A 20,564-nucleotide genomic window follows, 5' to 3' on the forward strand; every position below is an offset into this window, starting at 1 on the left:
TGAATTGAAATCTTACAATGGATTTGTGTCTGCAGTAGAGCTTCTCAGGATGAAATCCCACCCAAACTCCTTAGATTGGAGTAATTTATGATTTAGTCTTGCTGTAGTTCCATACTGAAGTTCACAAATTTCAACAAATATTAATTAAAACTCTTAACAGCAAATTGATTATGGTTTTCTTTAATGACTATGGCACTATTGCAGTCTGTATGTTTGCCAGGTGACTTTATTTTTTGGGGTTTAACCACATTAATAGATCAGTAACATCAAATAATATTTTTAAAGATTTCTTCTCTACTAATTAGAGAAGAAATTGGTAAGAGTCCAGTTTTGAACAAATACAGCAATCTTACACATTTCTTCTGTAATAAATAGTGTGAAGATTCTGCACGTTTTAAAGACATATACAAGAGACCACTTGAGAGAATTAATGTGAAGTGGACTTTTATACTTTATTGCTAAAAGCAAATATGATTACCTCCTTTCACGCTTCCTCCCCCAAACAGAATAGAGATAAATTTTGACTTAAAAAGTTATAAAGCCCAAGAGAGTGGAGAATCATATATAATACAAATTCAGCAATATGATGATCTCATAGTGATACTATTGTGGTTTATGGCTGATATTCAAGATCTTGAAGCATTTACTCCATGGAAGGTAGATTAGGATTCACAGTTTAATAGTTTCTAGCTCTTTGTATCAAGTTTCTTTGTTTCAACTCTCTACATCATTTTCTTAGGCATTTCATTCAGTTTGTGTATCAGTATGCAGTAACAACTGTCCACACTCAAAATAATTTTATAGTACTGTATTGATCTTCAACATTCTGAATTCTGCAGTAGTTTTCTTCAACCTTTGATTAAAAAGAAAATTATTTCATTTCCTATACTTTTAACCCAGCATGATAGAATTGATCTTAACTATTTTTTCAAATCTATCTCCCCCTGAATCCTGTTTTGAAGTTTGGAAAATCACGTAGAATCATCTGAGAAATATTTTCTTTCATAATCAAATATAAAAAAGGTAAATAGAAAGTCCTTTGAATATATTTCTGATATCAAGGCTTCAGATGCTCTTTGACCTTGTTTAATATTAAATTAATTAAATCAATATTATACTGTTTTCCACTCATAACATTTATATATTGCATAAGTTTTAACTTCAAAGCTATTATTAGCTTTGTGTTTTACTAAAATATGTTATGCATTAATAATTTTCAAGTTTGATCTTTTTGTTGTAGAAAAAAAATCTCTGAAATGGTTTAGACTTAATTCCAAGTGATTAGGTTTTCATTTTCTTTTTGCATATCATTGTTTAAATTTTGCTGTTTTGACATGTTCTGTCCTAGAGCACTACCTGTTTACAATTCAGTACTTCCATTAGCTTAAGGCCTAACTAAGCCAATCCTGTTCAGTGTTAGTAAATGCCTTGCTTTTTGACAGATATTGCAGAAATACTGTGATGGATGTGACAACTTCAGTCTTAACATGGCAGTGATGAGAGAGGATGTACATTTATTGGTAGCTGTACAATTCACAGATTGTTTAGTACAAAAAGGTCTATGTGTGATTTAAAAAGAAAATTCAGGTAGTCTGCAGTTTTCAAGCCACTAAAAATACATTTGATGGTATTCCGAAATACTGATGATTAAAGATAGAATCCATAAGTTTATAGTCCAGCATCTTCCCAGTGTACAAAATCTACTATGATAGTGTACTGATAAATGCAAGGTTTACATCTTTAGACCCAAGACTTTGTGTGATTCCCTGAAAAGCTTGAAAAATGCTTTCATGACATAAAAGACAAAGCTCCAGAATAAGTTCCAAAGGAAAAATGTGGCGTGCATTCTAAAAACAAAAACGAAAATGAAAAAAAAAAAAACCACTTGTGCACTCTTGTGGTAAATGTTCCTCATGACTCTCAACAAAAACTCTTTCAAAGGAAAGTGCACCATTTTCTGTCTGTATCATTGACAATTTTATCATTTTGAATTAATAGCAATTTTAATCATCTTGCGATGTAAAATAATATGTCCAGTCCCAAGATTTTGGATATTAAATTTATTGGCACACAAGATAGTAGTGTATCTGATTCCCTTTTTTGCTCATTGACTCCAGGAGTCAATGCTGTTTGATTTCTTACTTGAAATTCTTGTTATTTCTCCTCTGCCCCAGCATTTTTGATGTGATATTTTAATTGAATAAGCAAAGCTGTTTATTCTGACTTATATTTAGATTCTGTACTATTTTAATTATATTTCCCAGACATGCATTTTTTAAACCCCAGACCTATGACTAAACAAAATTATAAACAAGATTGACTGCAGTTTGGGGGCTATGCTTTTAAAATTAAGTATTAGCAAGTTCCAATAGGCTTCAACCCTAGAACTAACCTTTTTTTATATTAAAACAAAGAAAAGCAGTTGTATAATTTTCTTGATTATTCTGTACTAGACAAAGCACCCATGATTCCCAGCGGGGATCAGTTTTTCACTATAAAAGCTCTGATGACTTTTCAACTTAAGATATTCCTTTTTTATAAAGTTTTATTAATTTTTTTTATAGAATTCAATAGCAATCATTCAACAAAATGTGTTGTCTGAGTGTCTTATTCACTAATACAAATTAAATTCCTAATCCCTAAAACTTTTCTCTAACCATTGATAAAATAGGTCCCAAGTTTGAAAATGTTCTTTCTTCTTTTTCTTTCAACCTTAAAGTAAGTCTGTCCGTTTCCACACAGTCTAGTGTTTTTTAATTATTTTTTCAAATATCAACTTAAGATATTCCTATAGGTTCCAATTATGCCTTTCCTCTAGAGAAAAAGCAATTAATAGTGTAGAGATTCAGAAATGGTGGTAATCTACCTGACAGTCATATTGCATACCTAATATAAACTCAAAATACGTATGGCCAGGTTGGTCTACCTTAATAACATTCTTTCTGATTTCATGAAATGAGTCCATGATTGCAATAGACCTAGTAATCTCAAAGTTGTCTTAAATATTTCACAAATTAATTATATCATCATTACTACTTTGCTTCAAACACCATTTTTAAAATAATACTACTATAAAAAGCAAACTCTTTAAAATAATCCAGTTGTTTTGCTGAAATGCTAGGCTCTAGGATTAGACAGTTAATGGCAGATTTCCATGTGGATTTCTTTGGAACATTCATTTTGTGGACTAGTCTAATTAGTACATAAATATTATGTAGTCATTTGGCCCTGCATTAGTGAACAGAAAAATGTGATATCACAAAAGGTATGATGGATCACAACAGCCACTTAGAGAAGTCAGGAATCATGAGATTGCTCCTTTCCTCTCCTTCTGCCTTTATCAAACCTTCCATATATTGCTGATGTTGATCTCCTGTCTTCAATATCATATTGCATTATTAGAATCTTAAAACAAAAATATATTGAGCAAATATTATTAACAAAACAAAGCAGAGGTCTTAAACAAATTATAAACATCCACTCCAGACTTGGCATCAAAGTCAGGTTTTCAAAGCTTTCCAGGAACATAGGAGAGATGGTACCATACTTATCTTGGGAGGTAACACTGTTCTAGAGGAAGGGGGCCACAATAGAGGAAGCACACTTTCTAGCACTACTTTCTACTTTGGATTCTGATAGATGCAAAATCCAAATAGCCAGTGATGGGAGAAAAAATATATAGAAGTCCAACTCCTACTGGTCAGTTCAAATTTTGCAGTCAAGATATGATAGCTCTTGGAAAATAAAGCATAAATTTAACAAACAAGTGTATGAAATAAATATGAATTATAGTGAATAGCTGAATATAGTTGTTGAGTTACTTATGGTCATATTTTCCAGACAGTATTTAATATTTGTTAGGCCAGATTATTAAGTTCCCGGTTGTGTAGTACAGTATACTAGTCATATATAATTAAATTCTCAGGTTTGAATAGTTGACAGCTGATTCAACTGTTTTCAACTAGATAAAAACACAAACAACCTATAGAACAATGCTATAGGTTTTGAGACATACAATATATGCAAAGGCGTAAATCTGTATTTTGGCTTCTGATAATTATGGTTGTTGTATGGTATATTTTAAAAATCTACTGTAAATAAATTTAAATTTTAAAATCTAATAAATTCTCTTTCTTGCACAGTTTTAGGTTTATTCAGTTTACTTTCTAATATTCTAGTCATGTCCTCTATAATGTGTAGTGTATTTAATGGCTGGTATATCCAATTCTTTTTAGTTTTATTCAAGACAAATATTCACTTAAATTATGTTCAAGAGAAGCCCTTGTTTGTTCCTAAAATTTTGATTGTCATGTATTTTCTTTTATAAGCATCCATGATACTTCTGTATAGTTTGGAGTTTTCATTGAATTGAAATTAATATTGTGATTGCCAAAGAGAAGTGTAGCAGGGGAGGGCAGTATAGGCTCTTACAAAAGAAAAGAGACTTTTGCATTGGTTCAGGTCAATTTTTCTAAGCTTCTTGGCCCTGTCCTGGCCTTAGGTGGCAGAATTGTTGGGAATCTTAATATCCAACTGATGTTCATAAACACCAGATCTATATGGTGTAAATCCATCCATGTTAGACAAATATATAAACCCGGGGTGTATAATTGAGACTTAGCTAGGAATAACAAGGATATAGTCCTGCCAGAAATTTGCCCAGCCAACTTTCAGATCCTATAGCAGTTTCATTATCAAATGGAGGAGAACTTGTGATCCTTATGATAAGAATTAGCTGTGCCTGAATGTGATCAGTTATGAAACCATCTGTGTGAAGACGCACTTTCGCATCTCACAGTTCTGTTGATGTATTCCAGCTGCCCAGCAGAGACTACCCATTAATTACTCAATCTTTGTAATGGTTTGTGGGAAAAGGCTTGATAGAATGGACTAAGAGATGCTACCAAGGGAATGGACTGATTAGAGACAGCATAATCCACAGCTGGATAGTGGGCAGGGCAAGAGGTTTGGAAGAAACCCTTCCTATTTTCTCAAGCTGTACAGGAGATGCCGGGGGGGGGGGTGACAATTGTACTTTCACATTTGTAAGATTCTTTTAACATGGCTTTACAATAAAATTGAAATAACTCATATGTTGTGTTTTCTGTCTGGTCTACCTGGTGAGGCTGACAATCTTGCAGCCGATACTGGAATTTCTAGGGCTTTGGCTCTTAGGTGACTCCAATTTCCATATTCTGAGCGATGGTTCTACTATAGTTTGTGAATTTATAGCTTCCATGGCAGCTATGGCTTCATGGCAGGACATAAATATTATAAAATAAATAAATAAATAATTGAACCTGATTATTTTATACTGGGACCAGTAGAAATATGAAGTTTCTTCTTCGCATAAAGTTCTGCTGCACATGGAGAGAGTAAAATGAGGCAAATAGTTTTACTGGAGAGCTCTGTGTGTGACACTCACCCAACTTCACAAGTTTGTCTAAATTAGTAATTGAACATTTGTAGAAAAATAATGTCTAACATCAATGATGATATTATACATTCATTTTTGTCCGATTCTTGGCAATTCTATGGGGCAAGTTGCTCCACATCTTCCGATCTTGTGTAATGTTATGTGTGTGAGTATTCATATTGGCATGAGTTGGAAATTGTATTTGGATATCAAATATCTCTATAGTTAATGAGACAGATTTTATTTGCTAAGTGCATCTGTGTCCCTGCTTCCCTTGTTAAAGATTTAGCTTTTTCAAATTATGCAATTCTTAGGTATGAACTAGGCAATGAATTACAATATTTAGGATACACTGGGATTAAAAACTGAAATAATTACTTTGTCATTTTCTCCTGCCTTTTATATGTAGCAAGGAAATGATTGTGTACAACTACTGTGCTGTGGCAATTATCAAGTTATTAGTAGGACCATATGTTCTGAATGAAGTTTTTTCAGTGCATTCAACAGAGATTTTGGTGACACTGAAAAGTTAATGAAACTAGTTTCTGTTGTCAGGTAGCTTTAGGGTGTCCCATGAATACAGAAACCACCTTAAGCATTTTTCTCATGTTTTCAAATCTTGATCTGAAAATGAAGCATTTTTCCTGCAGAACAAGGACAGCATGTTGCAGCTTGTTGGAATAAAACTTGCCCACCAATGTAAAATGAGAACATTAATATTTCATGTGGGAACATGACTTGCTTTAAACTGACAAGATCATTGCAATTTGAAAACAACATAGAAGTCCAACAAGCCCCAGCAAAATTCTATTTTTAATAAACTCTGTTAAGCTTAAAAAATAGCTTACTAAAATGCTTTCGCTACTTGGATGTTATGATAAAACATTAAATTAATTAACCATACCTAAGGGTTGTTATATCTTAATTTGCTATTTCCACTTGGATTATCTTTGTATTCATTGTTCATGATTTATTCAAATTGGGATTACTTTTTAAAATATTTTATTCTTGTCATTGTCATCTCAAGTTTCCAGATTCTTTGACTTGTAAAGTTAGGTATTACAGGGATCAGTAGTACTCTTGTATTCCTAGTTTCAAAGATCCTTCCTCCCTCCCTTCCTCCCTCCCTCCCTGAGTGAGAAGGGAGTTGGAGTTGTGTGTGCTGTATCACTGGAAGTTTTCAAGAAAAGGTTGGATAACCATTTATCCAGAATGGTATAAGGACTCCTGCCTTGGGCAGAAAGTTGGACTAGAAGATCTCCATGGTCCCTTTCAGCCCTTTGAGTCTATGATAGTGCTAAAGACATATTTTGATGGAATCTAGCAATACAAGGAATGAAAAATTGCAATAACAATATATTCAGCATTATGATTTTTCACAAAGAGAAAAAAGCCTTATTTATTTCTTTATTTATAACTATGTTTTGTAATTCATGAGAACTAGTGGTTATAAATGGTATATATCTGCTCTGGAGCTTGTAATACAACTTCAACTAGCTGATAAATGCAGTGCAATTGATTGTAGAGCTGATAGTATAAAAGGAATTTGACATTTTCTGTGTCAAGATTTACAAAATGAAATTTGAACTTCTGAGAAAGGCATGATGAGCTGAAGATAGTTCTGCAAATGTAGAGTCAATAACCATGGTAAAGACCAAGGAACTGGTGAATAGATCAGTTCCTTGAACCTCCAGAAAACTGGAGATTACCCTCATATGTTCCGGTCAGCTATTACTTAGAAGGAAGCTGTAGGACAGCGTGAGAGATAACAGGATCAGCCATTTTGCTTGTAACCTTGGCAGAACTTTTTAAAGGAAACTCACAAATCTCACTTTCTAATCACTTTTGTAAATAGTTTGTTTAACTATTCTAAAGCTATTAGAGATTTGGAACATTTGATTGAATTAAGATTGTTAGTAGTAAAAGCAAGTAATATAAAGTTGGTCTTTTTGATCAAGGTTAAAATAACCTGTTTTGTTGTAATGTTTGGGTAGCCCTTCATGGGGGTTTTCTGACATCAGGATTGGGCTTATAGATAAGGTATGGGATGGAGAGATATTTTTAATCTTATGAAAGTGAAGAGTTATTAAATATGTTTATATGTATTGGGATAAAGATTGGAAGTCACTTCTTTATATATTTTTCTTTTTCTCTTTTCTTGCACTTTTTATTTTTTATTTCCATTCTGTTCTCTTTCTCTAAGTTTAGTTTGTATTAGTTTTTATTATTCTAATTAATATTTTTAATAAAAATTATATTTGGAAAAATTGATTTACAGAATAAAATTTGATACTGTATGAAAACTATTTTCTATCCATATATTGCAGAATTCAAAAATATAAAATAACTCTGGATATTTAATATTTGAACAACTCCAAGTGCCAAGTTCTAAAAGATAATTGTTATCTACAATATAAAAAGACCTATGGATTCTTCTCAGTTATGTAAATTATAAACCAATATACTTGATATTGACCTCCTATGTACAAATGCAAAATGAATTCCTGCATATGTGACTGAACTGGCCCTTGACCAAATCCTATGGAAAACTATAAGTCTCATAAATAAATAAATAAATAAATAAATAAATAAATAAATAAATAAACTAATGAAATCTTCAAAAATATATTCCTAAAGGAGAGTATAAAGAATGCATGGCAGACCATGCAGCAGATCTAACTACTGACTAACATACTACAAAGTTATAGTGTATTATTAGAATATTCTTTTCAGATTGTTGCCTAGTTATCATTCAATGTAGAGAACTCCACAACTACAGATTATTAACAAATCACATGGTATATGATGCTATCTTAACTGAAACTATAACAAATGTTTGTATGTAAATAGTAAATATGTGTGTATCAATCTTGTATTAATTAGTTTTTCTAGACTATTTCCATTTGTGAAAGAACTGAACATCTGTGCTGGTTACACAAGTGGTGAGACAAACTGCTAGAGATTTAGCATACAGCATTATTGATAAGCAACAGAAAAGTGGAACTACAGAGAAGTTAGTCTGGGAAGTTTACTTATAAATGATGTCCTTACTATCTATACTTTATTATGGAAAATTTAGTTTCAAAGTAGAAAGTGGAGACTTGTGAACATTTAGCTCAAAGTACTTTCAAAATCTGAATTACCATAGCATTGCTCAATTATAAATCAACAATGTGGAGAAGTAAACAAAACTTGCCACATGTATGAATATTAGTGGAGGGAAGCCATAGAATGCTATGAAAAACCTGTTGTTTTAAGAAGTTGTAGATGGATTTACCTTCCTGCCTTGTCTTTCATGCAGCACTTTTTCACCTTTAAATCTGAATTGACGTATGGCCACAGTTCTCATATATGACAGGGACATCTTCTGTAAGAATGTCTTTGTTCACACAATTGTATATTTTGATTTCCAGTGGAGTTATAAGCAGTGAATGGCTCAGTGGTTAAGATGCTGGGTTTGTCGGCTGGCTTAGTGGTTAAGATGCTGAATTCGAGACCCGAACGTTGCACAACAGAGTGAGCGCCCATCTTTGCCTAGCTCCTGTCCACCTAGCCTAGCAGTTCCAAAACATGCAGATGCAAGTAGATAAATAAATACCACTTTGGTGGAGAGGAAACAGTGCTCTGTGATGTCATGCTGGCCACATGACCATGGAAACGTCTTCAGGCTCAACGTCAACAACAACTAGAGGAGTAAAATCCATAGGGATTCCTTTTTTCTTTATAAGCAGTGAAATAGTATTAAATTTAATTCTTAGTCTTGAAACTGGATGGTTTCTTTTCTTTCCTAGCTTTTTCCTCCAAGTGCAAGGTTCAGGGTTTTTTTTTTTTAATCAATTAGAGTTGATCCATTTGTTGCAACAGGAATTAACTCACCAACATGTTACTGAAATGTTATGGAGATAGAATGATTGGCTCAAAGCTTTCATGTTTAAGGTAGACAAGAACTCCGAGTCTCCTGTTTTTTAGGCTGATATCTTAACCACTAGATCAAACTGGCTTTCAAATGACTCTTAAAATTGGAGTATTTGGTAAAAATAGAAAAAGAAAGTTTGGCTGTGTTCCCTAAGGCTTACAGAGATATGAAATGTCCTAAAAGGTTCATTAGCACATGAACGATATAGTTGGGCTGAAGATAAGTTTTATGTTTTTCCATTCTTCCATTAAAAGCTACAGTTCTTAGAACATGTTTTTCATAAAATAAATGAATAAAGTGAAGCATTCTATCTTTTACCACATAATAGTTTCTTCAATAAAGAATATCATCAAAGAAAGTAATAATATATGAAAGAGGGTAAATGAATAAGAATTAGCTTGAAAATTCATTTAAAATAGTTCTGTTTTTTGTCAACAACAAATATTAGGAACTTTATATAGTTGCTAAGTCCATGGTAATGTTGAAAATAAAATGAATATTTTGGAACAAGGCAGAAAAGTGTTTATGGCTAATCTAATACTTTAGGGCTTTTTTTTTTTTTTTTGGCTCTGTCAGTCTAGTTGTGCATCACCTCTCAAAAAACCTTGCTTGTTTTCCTGTCAGTATTAGTGGCAAAAGTCAGTCTGACCTGGAAGTGAGCTGAATACATTTGCTATCTTCTTTAAAACCCAGGTATTAGCAATTCACTTCACTCTCTCAGCCAACTATATTTATCTAGGATATGATGTATTTGTTCCATGTGATTGTATTGTTGGAAGATAATTTAGGGCATATGTAACAGTTCTGAAGTGCTGCAGTTAATTAAGTTATTATATAATGATTAGGGAACTATGATGCAACTCTTCTTTGTAGAAAGGAACAGGTATGCTGAATTCAGAGAAATGCCACTGGATATGCAGAAACATGCTATGTCCTTTTTTGTTACTGTGTTAATGATTTTTTTTAAAAAAAACCCCTCTTTGCTGGCAATATTAGGCCTCTCAGATGCTATTAAACTGCAATATGCTCAGAGTTGCCATTGACCATGACAGAAATTAAAATTTAAAATATCAGGAACACAAACACTCTATTTAATTTACTATATACATGTGGAGATACCTCTTGTTGAAACCTCCTTATAGAGAAAAATCCAAACTCAACCTAAGGAGGAATTTCCTGACTAAGAGAACTAAGCATTGGGACCTAATTCCTGGAATTGTGGCTACTCCATTACTGGGAGTTTTCAAACAAATGTTGGGCGATCATTTGTCTGGGACAGTCTAATTCTTGCTACCCTGGGCAAGACGGTTAGACCATGAGCCCTCTAAGGTTGCTTCCAATTCTGTGATTCTTTCACACTGATCACCATGGGGTTACGAAGAGCTATTTTGTTCTTTAATTTTGCTTTCTGTAGGAAAGAACCATAATCATGATAATTCACAAATTACCTGGTTTATTTTAAGGAACTTTATACAAAGTAGTTTCTTTTATTTATACAGCTGTTCTATATATTTTTCTGTGTTTATTTATTTTCTGTACCCTGGAGCTTCCTACAAGTAACTATCATATATATATTGCCCTACTGCCTCTAGTATTCTGGCCCAAGATTTTCTAATCTTGTGGTTTGTCACTTTTCTTCAACTCTAGTATCCATGTATTTTGTTTTTTAATACCAAGATATCACACTTCTTAGAATTGTCTGGCCACACTGTTAATATTCTCCTGAACCCTTTTCAACTGTTTTTTTTCTGTTTCAACTTTTTGCTTTGTTTTGTCATATATCCTATGTTGTGTGTGTTCTTTCTTTTTCTATTTTATTCTTCAGCATGTAATCACAATAATCTAGGGAGAGTTTTAGAAGAACTATAGATGTTATTGTCACTACCAAACCTTTTCCTCATTATGAAATCAATTAGTATTTTTTATTTTGTATTGGTACTTCATATACCTAAGATAATGTGATTCAATGGAACATGAGAATATATAAAAACCACAGCCTTTTTTTTGTATTTGAGCAAGGAAGTAACTTTTTGTTATTATCTTTAAAAGATTGTGAATATGTACTTTTAAGATTACAGTTCAAGTTAACCTCTTTAGAATATTCTTCCAGATCTCACAGCAAAATGACTTGGAGTAATTACATTATAAAATGTAGGCTGATAATCTTTACCTTATCTTGACAATAAATATTTGTTCCTAAATTTGCCAATTTTGACAGTTAGAAAATTTCCTTAGGCTAGGATTCTGAGCTTTCACCTACTATGGTGAAAAAGCCCTGGTGGCGTAGTGGTTAGAATGAAGTTTTGCAGGCAGTCTGCTGACTGCCAGGGGTTTGATCCTCACCGGTTCAAGGTTGACTCAGCCTTCCATCCTTCCCAGGACCCAGATTGTTGGGGGCAATGTGCTGCCTCTGTAAATTGCTTAGAGAGGACTGTAAAGCACTATGAAGTGGTATATAAGTCTAAGTGCTTTTCTATTCCGCTGTCTCCAGTGATTGCAACATCCACAGCCCAGACATTTTAGGTCTTAATATTTTGTGAATTTTTTTCCAGTTCTTTCTTTTCTATTCCACTGTCTCCAGTGATTGCAATACCCACAGTCCAGACATTTTAGTTTTTTTTTTTTTCATCAATTACTATTAAATCTGGGGGTGTTATGTGGTAGGTGCTTGTGTGTTTGAATTCAAAATTTCCAGAGTACTTTAGCTTCTTCATTTTTACCATTTTATGATGACACCAGTTCTTTCCAGGTAAATGGTATTTCTTGCAAATATTGCAATGCACCATTGTTGCTTCTTTATCGTGCCATTGTTTGTAGTTAGCCTCTGCAATCTTCTTGCACCAGCTAACTAAGTTGTCCACTATTTCTTCAACTTCCTTGCATAGGTGACACTTGCTGTTTGTTGCTGTCTTTTCAATTCTGGCTTTGTATGCATTTGTTCTTAAGGCTTGGTTTTCATTTCTGCAGCCAGAATTAGCCCCTCTGTCTCTTTCTTCAGTCTTCTTACTCTGAGCCATTGCCAGGTCTTGTTGTTCCCTGTTTTGCTTGCTTATATGTGTGTGCACGTGCCTCTCCCTGTCCCTCCCCCTCCCATGTAATTCTTTGGCTTGCCACATCTCTTTTCTAATCTTCATTTGGTCTTTTTTGTAGGTCTGTTTAGTTTTTCTGGTTTTTAGTAAACCTTAATAGTGCACTAACTTAGTGCATTTTTATTACTACCTTTCAGATATTCTTCCAGTGCTCTTTTTCTTGAAGAAGAAATAGTGTCTGGAATACTTGCAACGTTCCATGTCCATCTATTCTCATTGATAAGTAGAGGCTATCAATGTCACAGTATGGATGAAGGACATGATTCATTATCATTTTTCTGGTCTTTCTGTCCAGGATTTTTAGCTCTGCTGAGTCCAGTCCACTATTCCAGTTGTGTATCTAATGACTAGAAGTGCCCAAGTGTTAATTGCCTTAATGGTATTTCCTCCACAGAGTTTGGATTTAAGTTCTTCTTCACTCTCTTGATGTATTCACTTCTAAACTTTTTCTTGACTTCAGCCTACTTGATGTTTTCACACTGAAGGTTGCCTATGTATTTGTAGTGATCTTCTACATGCAAATTCTTGATGTTATTTCCATAGGGCATTTTGATCCCTTCAGTTTTTATTATTTTTCCCTGTTGATGGTGAGTGTGTCATTTTTGTCCAGTCCAAACTCCATTGCAATACCTTGTGGCTGTGTGTATGGACAATGTGAGCAGCAATTATATTCAGACAGTGTTGTTTCATAGAGCTTCAGATTGTCTATGTCAGATATGTAAAACACAAGGCCTGCAGGCCAGATGCAGCCCGTGAAGTGGTTTCATGTGGCCCGCAAAACCATCCTGCAAGCAATGAGGGAACGGCCCCCACTGCTTGGCGCTGGCCCAGGCCAGCCGGGAGCCAATGTACAATTTTGTGGTGGCCATCTATGCTGAAACTAATTCAATCTTAGCTCCACAAGGCCATCTGGAAACAGTGAAGAACCAGCCCCTGCCGCATCAGCCCCACCTGCTGGGTGCATGCTGGAGAGGTGTCACCCTTTGTGAGGAATGAAGAAATGCACCATCGCTTGCAAGTGGCCAGCAAATGGTCCTCACTTATTTCACATATCCGGCTTGATGGGCTCCGGGGGAAGGGTTTCTGCAGGCAGCGGGGCACTCTCTCACAGCGCCAAGAGCTGAGCTGGGTGGCACAAATCTGAGAAGTGCAATGCTATCTAGCCCCAAGCCTGCCAAGTTTCAGCAGGGAGCAAGGTGCAAAGCTGGCGAGCTTCACACCTCCTGGCTCAGCTTCTCGACGCTGTGAGGAAAGTGCCCCGCTGCCTGCCGAGACCGGACAGGCTGGGCGGCCTCGCACTTGTTTTCAGATTCCGCCACTTGGCTCAGCCTCTCAGCACTGTGAGGAGAGCGCCCTGCTGCCTGCCAAGAGTGGGCAGGCTGGGGGCTGGGCGGCATCACACTTCTTTTGAGATTCACGCCACCTGGCTCAGCCTCTCAGTGCTGTGAGGAGAGCGTTCGCTGCCTGCCAAAACCGGGCAGGCTGGGGGTTAGGCGGCATTGCGCAGATAACGTTGATTCTCATGCTGCTCATAGCATCCCCTCCCCCAGAGTCCACCAAGCCAGATATGTGAAGTAGGTGAGGGCCATGTGCTGGCCACTTCCAGGCAATGGTTCATTTCTTCATTCTTACGAAGGGTGACACTTCCCCAGCTGCGTTTCTTGCCTGTTTTGCTCCCTCCTTCATCTCAAATATTTTCTCACCACTTTGTACTTAGGAAGGAAAGAAGGAGAGGGAGGGTCTGAGGGAAGTCCTGCCTTGGTCCTGCCCTGCTGCCCTTTCACCATCCCCTTGCCCTCTCCTCTTGGCCTATCCTGGGGTCTCCCATCCTATTGCTAAGGAAGCTTTGGATACAAAGCCAGGTCTCTTCCCATGAAGAGGGAATGGGCCTCTCTCTGACTTTGTCCTCGTACCCATCATGAGCCACCTGGCTAAGGAGAGCAAGCACAGCAACAGCAGCCTTGAGAAGGAGGTAAGTGCAGCTGGGCGCCCCCTTGGGGAAGTGGGGCTGGGCTTGATGTCACAGGTGCTCGAGGGCCAGGCTGGGTGTTTGACCTCTGCTGCCCAGGGCTCCAGGCAGCCCATGCCACTATCCACCCCCCCTGCATGGCCTGAGAGGAACAGTGAGGCTCCTCCAGTGGACCATGCCTTGGCACTTTCCCTGGTCCCACCCCCTTCTGCCAGAGACCCTCAGATCTGTCCCACTCCTGCCCAGACCCCCACAGGCACCCTTGACGCGAACTATGTAGAGCTGGCCATGCCCACCCAGTAGGCCACACTCACTCCATCCACGCCCACCGAGTAGGTTGCACCCATCCTGGCCACACACACCCTGCCCTCCCGAGAGCAACCGCAATGCTGATGCGGCCCTCAGTGACAGTGAGTTTGGCACCCCTGGTCTATGTAAAAGAATTAGGATAGCCTGGCAGATATTTTTGATGTTTGATAGCCATAGCCCGACTTGCTCAGTGTTGTTGACATAGGAATCACTGCAATGACAAATAGTAGTAATGATAGTGAATCTCCTTAATATATTCATTTTTTATATTAATCCTTTCCAGTATATTACCATTGACCAGCAACTGTGTGTTTGCTATAGTGCCACTAAACTTTGCACAAAGTTTCCGATGTTTCTACTGACATCTATTATTTCTAGGCACTTGATTTTCCCATCATATGACAGGGAGTCAAATGCATTTTTATAATCAAGCCAAACTACATTCAAATTGGTCTTCTCTCTCTTTCAATTTTCTAAAATTATGTTGTGAATTAAAGGCTGATTTTTTCTTCCTCTGCTGTTTGGGCAGTATCCTTTCTGCTTAGGTGGAAAGAGCTTGTTTTCTAGTCCAGAGGTCCCCAACCTTTGGCCATGGCCCACTACCAGGCCATGGCCTCTTGGCTGCCGGGCTGCATGAGTAGCTGGGCAGTGCACACATGTGTGCGTTCTCACCCCCCCCCCTCATGCCACTGTTGCTACAAGTGTTGTGCAGGCAGCGGCAGCGCCGCTAGTATTGTGTGATGGCAGCAGTGCCACAAGTGGCAGGTGGCCTGCGGTGTGATCCTTGCATGGGGGCAACGGCGCGATCTTCGTGCTGGGAATGGCATTTCTGCGGGCTGCGGTGCGAGCCTTGCATGAGGGCGGCAGCGCAAGCCTCGCACTGGGGGTGGCATTGCTGGGGCCACACCTTGATCCTTGAGCTGGTGGTAGCATCGCCACGAGCCTGGAGGCAGCGGTACCACAAGCTTTACACAGGCACCGCTGTTGCTTAGAGCCTCACGTGGATGCTCATAGCCCAATTTGCGTGGTGCGCATGCTTGCAGCCTGTTTGTACATGCACGTGAACATGTGGCCACATTCACATTTGCACATGCGTGGATAAGGAGTCTGCGCCTCCCTCTCCCACTGGGCCACCAAAACAGAAAGGTTGGATACCCCTGTTCTAGTCGATGCTGTTGGACTGCATCAGCTATCACAACACTTAACCTTTTGAAAGTTATTGGTAAGCAGGTAATTGGTCCATAGGTGCCTGATGATGCCCCCTTTTTTAATTTGTATGTAAAATAGTTCATACAAGATTATAAGCAAGCAATCTAAAACCAAACAAGGGATAGGGGGAAACTGTCCTTTCTTCCTCAAAGCTGTGGCTTCAATCTTGTTACATATTGCAGATAAAAAGAAAAGACAGAATTATTTAGACTTTGATTTCATTGTAAATAGATTCTGATACATAATTATCTTTGCAATTCCTTCATAATAGCTAAATGTGAATGTTGGGGTTTCTTTTTAATGTATGATTGTGTCTATTTTTGGTGGACTCTATGACCCAAATAATTTTTCCAACAATGTAATTCTGCTATTACTTTATATGTAGCTCAGGCTTTAACTATTTTTAGTGGTGTATGATGCACTGTACATAGTTACAAATGACACCTTTGGAAAATAAGGATGTTTATATCTTTAAACCATTGTTTTAAGCCTTCCTTTACAAACTCTATACACATGTTAAAAATTGGGAAGCAGATTCCCTTAAAAGGTAAATGGCCTTTAAGAATACCCCCAAAACCTAAAGAATTCATTCTTAAAATAATACATTTTAGTGTCAGTGGTATGTATTTAAGAGTTATTAATTGTATTTACAAAGTAGAACTTGTTCTCTGTACTTTGTATAATCAGCATAATATTTAAAGCAGAGCCAAATACGTTGCCAGACTTCTGTGGCTTCCAGGCACCTGAGAATTCTTGTTGCTTAGTATGCAAGAATGGGAGAGGTGACCAAAGTTTTTAACTGTATAATAAAAAAAAGCAACTAGAAAAAAATGGAATTTTGTCAAGGCTTGGAAAATAGATGTAATATGGTGTGTGTCTTCAGTGTTTGAATGTTCCATTTTAGAAATCTTTTAAAAAAAATTGTCTAAGAATTGATTCTAGGATGGAACATGATGGTAGATAGAGGAAATCATTATAGCTGATTGTGACCAACTATTAGCATTTTGCTCCAAAAGCATTAATCAGGTTCTCAGAAGCCTGCTTCCACTAAATTTTGTATATTGTGGCTAGCTTTTAATAGTCCTTTCATTTGTAATTTTGTTGTATTTATTCCCCTTAGAAGAATTTTTTTAATTTATAGATCCAAGCAATGGGTATGCTGGGGTAGATGCTAAATTTTGTATCCAGTACTCTATACAGTAGGCTAAACAGATTATAGTTGTCCTGAATTTCTCAACGTTTCATTCATTGTTATTGTTCTTTTTACCAAAGGAAAGATTCATTGTGTCTTTCCATAGGGATGAAGAAAAAAAAATCAGACAAATCATTATATTTCTTTAATGTGCCTATTCTACTGTTGTATATGTAATCTTCAGTTCTTTAAAAAATGGATTAAAAATTGGTTTCATGAAGGATTGAGTTTCAGTGACAAAACTGTAAATGTTTTGCAAAAAGCCTTCAGTGCAGTCTACCTACTAAAGGAATGGGGTTGGGTCTTGCTGAGCCAATAGCATGAATGTACTGCAGGTTATTAGAACCGTTTGTTTTTCTTCTGTGAAATTGCATAAGGCATGATGCCAGATGAGAAGCATTAAAATTATTATAATTCTTTTTGAAGTTTTACCTTGAAACTTAAATTATGTTATGAGGTTAATTAGCTCAGGGCTTTTTAATGATGCATGTCCATAAAATCATATGTGTTTTACCATATGTCATAATGGTATTATCTAAGGTTAGAAATTTTGATTCCAGTTTCCTTGATTTTTAGACATAAGCTAATGTACAAATATCCACTTGCAATTGTTAGGATCTCTTGTTGCAAACACTACATGAACTGACAAGAAAAACATCCATATATATTTTAAAAACCCATTTTTCGTAAAGCACTACAGTTATGATGCAAATGGTGATGCAGATTCATTTTTCACTATATATATTGAGCAAAGAAAGTATACTTTTGTCCATTAAAATATTTGTATGGAATTAAAATATTTATCTCGAAAATTAAGTGATCTGAAATGTTTATTTTATAGACAAAAATGTTTTCATTGAAGATAAAGTTCTCTGTAGAAAAGACAGCAAGATGAGGCTATCCAGTTTTGACAATACTGGAATATACTTTAAAAAGTATTTAATAATCTTATAAATATCTTTTCAGTGTAATGCATTTTTATTCAGGGTTTACTACATTTGCTATTAGTATGCTTAGATTGCAGCTTTTGTTCTTTTAAATTCATAGGTAGTTTCACCAAATCTATCAACTACTTAGATGTTGCCAAAGTCTTTTAAAATACCTATACAAGAACTGAATGCTACTGCTGAATGCTGTTTTTCATTAGTAATCTAATGCCCTCATTCTAAAAAATTGGGTGCATGTCCTTTCTACCTTTTAGGATGCTGTCCATAGAGATCTGATTTACTTTGGTGAGTAATTCTTCACATACCTCTTAAAGGCTCAACATTTTTTTGCTTGGGGTGTTCATATGACTCACCACATTAATCCACACCCATTATCTCTTCCCCTCACAACAGAGTTGATACTTATGCAAAGGCAGATGAATGTTGACATTCTTCCAAAGTTACCAGCAAAAAATTCTGAGCTGTATTAACCTCAATACATCAAAATAGAGTTTGAATCTAAAGATGGTTAACTTTGCACAAATGCATTCATGAAATGAGTTTTAGGTTTCATGTGCCAAACTGTTTCTATGTCATTGGATTAGATTTCTTTATGAAGTCTAATAATGTATTAGCATCCGACAGAAGCTGAATTCTTTAAATTACACAAGCATAATTTTATTAATTCAAAGATTTTAACAATAATCTTTCATTATAAAATTTGTGCTGTTTCAAAGTATAGTTTGATTCCAATGAATAATGCAAGATTATACTACAGGGAGAGAAAGCTCAGAACAATATACAGGTAGTCCTTAACTTACAACTATTCATTTTGTGACAGTTCAAAGTTATAACGGCACTGAAAAAAGTGACTTATGACCATTTTTCACACTTATGATCTTTGCAACATCCCCATGGTCACATGAGCAGATGCTTGGCAATTGACTCATATTTATGACGGTTGCAATGTCCCAGGATCATTTGATCCCTTTTGCTACCTTCTGACAAGCAAAGTCAATGGGGAACCCAGATTCACTTAACAATTGTAGCATTACCCTCTCGGAGGCCACCAAAGCACAGACCCTCCTAACCCTCCCCCTTTAGTCCCACTCAACAGCTGCGCTCTCAAGCCATTGACAAAATGTCCAGTTTCAGCGGAATGAAGCGATGGCAAGTTCTCATTGTCAGGGGGGGGGGTTGCAGGAACAAAGGTGACTGACCCCTAACCACGGCAATAGTGCATAGCAGTATTTAACAGCCTAAGGCAGTTGTAGCAATAATAGTCAATAGTCCGTAGCAGTTGTTTAAGAAAACAAGAGGGTATGTGGAAAGAATTTCCCGACTCCAAGCAGCAGCAGAAACCACAAGCGGAGATAATCAACATCCCGCAGTCACAGCATGCATAGGTGTAGTGATCAATGTTTGGATGGCCGCTGGTCTCCGAAGCAGTAGCGGCTCACCTCTTCTTCTCTTCTGTCGGGACCCGTCGTCCCAGGTCTCTATGTCAAATCCTCCCCTTTCCTTTCTAATTAACCCTGGTTCAGCACCCCAGGCAACTTCCTTACTCTCACTCTCTCTCTTCCCTTTGCTCGGGATATCCCCTTGCAAAAGAAAGCAATAAACCCCCCTCCCTCCTTCTCTCTCTCTCTCTCTCTCTCTCTCTCTCTCTCTCTCTCTCTCTCTCTCTCTCTCTCTCTCTCTCTCTCTCTCTCTCTCTCTCTTCCTCTCCTTCCCACTACCCCAAAGGAGAGGAATCATCTAAAACTCTAATTCTCTTCAGCTTCACCTGGTCTCTCCCCAACAGCAACTGCCACCACCCCCTTTCTCCTTCTCCTTTTCTTCCTTTCCCCCAGTCTACACCTGCCAGGCCCAAATCCAAAGCTGTCTGAGCTTTCCACTCCCCTCTCGCCAGCCAGGCTCCCGCAAAGCCTTTCGTTCAGTCCGCTATGCAATCATGTTACTAACTTAACAAGAGCAGGGATTCACTTAACATGAATACAAATTCTTGGCAAGAATAAAAATCTGTAACACTAACTTCATTATACTTTTATTTTAGTACTCTGTTACACTGATTTCACCAAGTTCCATTTGAATGTTATTTTTCATTCTGTCAACTTCAGAAGAAATTGCAGCCCTGAATAATAAAATATTGTTTTCACACATTTTGATTCTTTCAAATCACTTTTCAAATTCAGATAGTAATGTCTGGATATATTTGAAACATACTTGCTGAAATTATAACTACCAAGGGTGATGCTTGATAATTTTTACATGAGGGAAAATATCAGATCACAATTTTATTTTCCCTTTCCATATACCAAATGCTTAAATGTTGCAACCTGATTTTGACCCAGAGGTTTTAAATTTAAGTTATGTAAATGCCCCTCAATACCTATTGTACAATGAAATCCAAATCCTGAAACCAATTCTTAGTAGTAAATTCTGGTGAAATATCTTTCATTGCTAAAATGTTTTGATTTCATGTGACGTTGCCAAAATTCCTACAAGACTTTATGATTTCTGTATAATATAATAAAC

At 36.7% G+C, this 20,564-nt stretch overlaps 1 protein-coding gene across 3 annotated transcripts in view; it reads left to right on the forward strand.

The window, feature by feature from the left end:
* The window catches only part of SPATA5 (spermatogenesis associated 5), a 152,957-nt gene that overhangs the window by 82,559 nt on the left and 49,834 nt on the right, over positions 1-20,564 (forward strand). Inside the window, exon 15 of one of the 3 annotated variants that reach the window (XM_039320181.1) lies at positions 18,302-18,332. The exons of the other annotated variants lie outside the window; for them this stretch is intronic. Within the exon in view, the coding sequence (XP_039176115.1) occupies positions 18,302-18,332 (31 nt within the window). The remainder of the gene's footprint in view (positions 1-18,301; positions 18,333-20,564) is intronic. 3 annotated transcript variants of the gene reach the window in all.

Source organism: Crotalus tigris, unplaced genomic scaffold (assembly GCF_016545835.1).
Source record: "Crotalus tigris isolate CLP2741 ecotype Arizona unplaced genomic scaffold, ASM1654583v1 scf7180000023625.2024221, whole genome shotgun sequence".
NCBI lineage: Eukaryota > Metazoa > Chordata > Lepidosauria > Squamata > Viperidae > Crotalus > Crotalus tigris.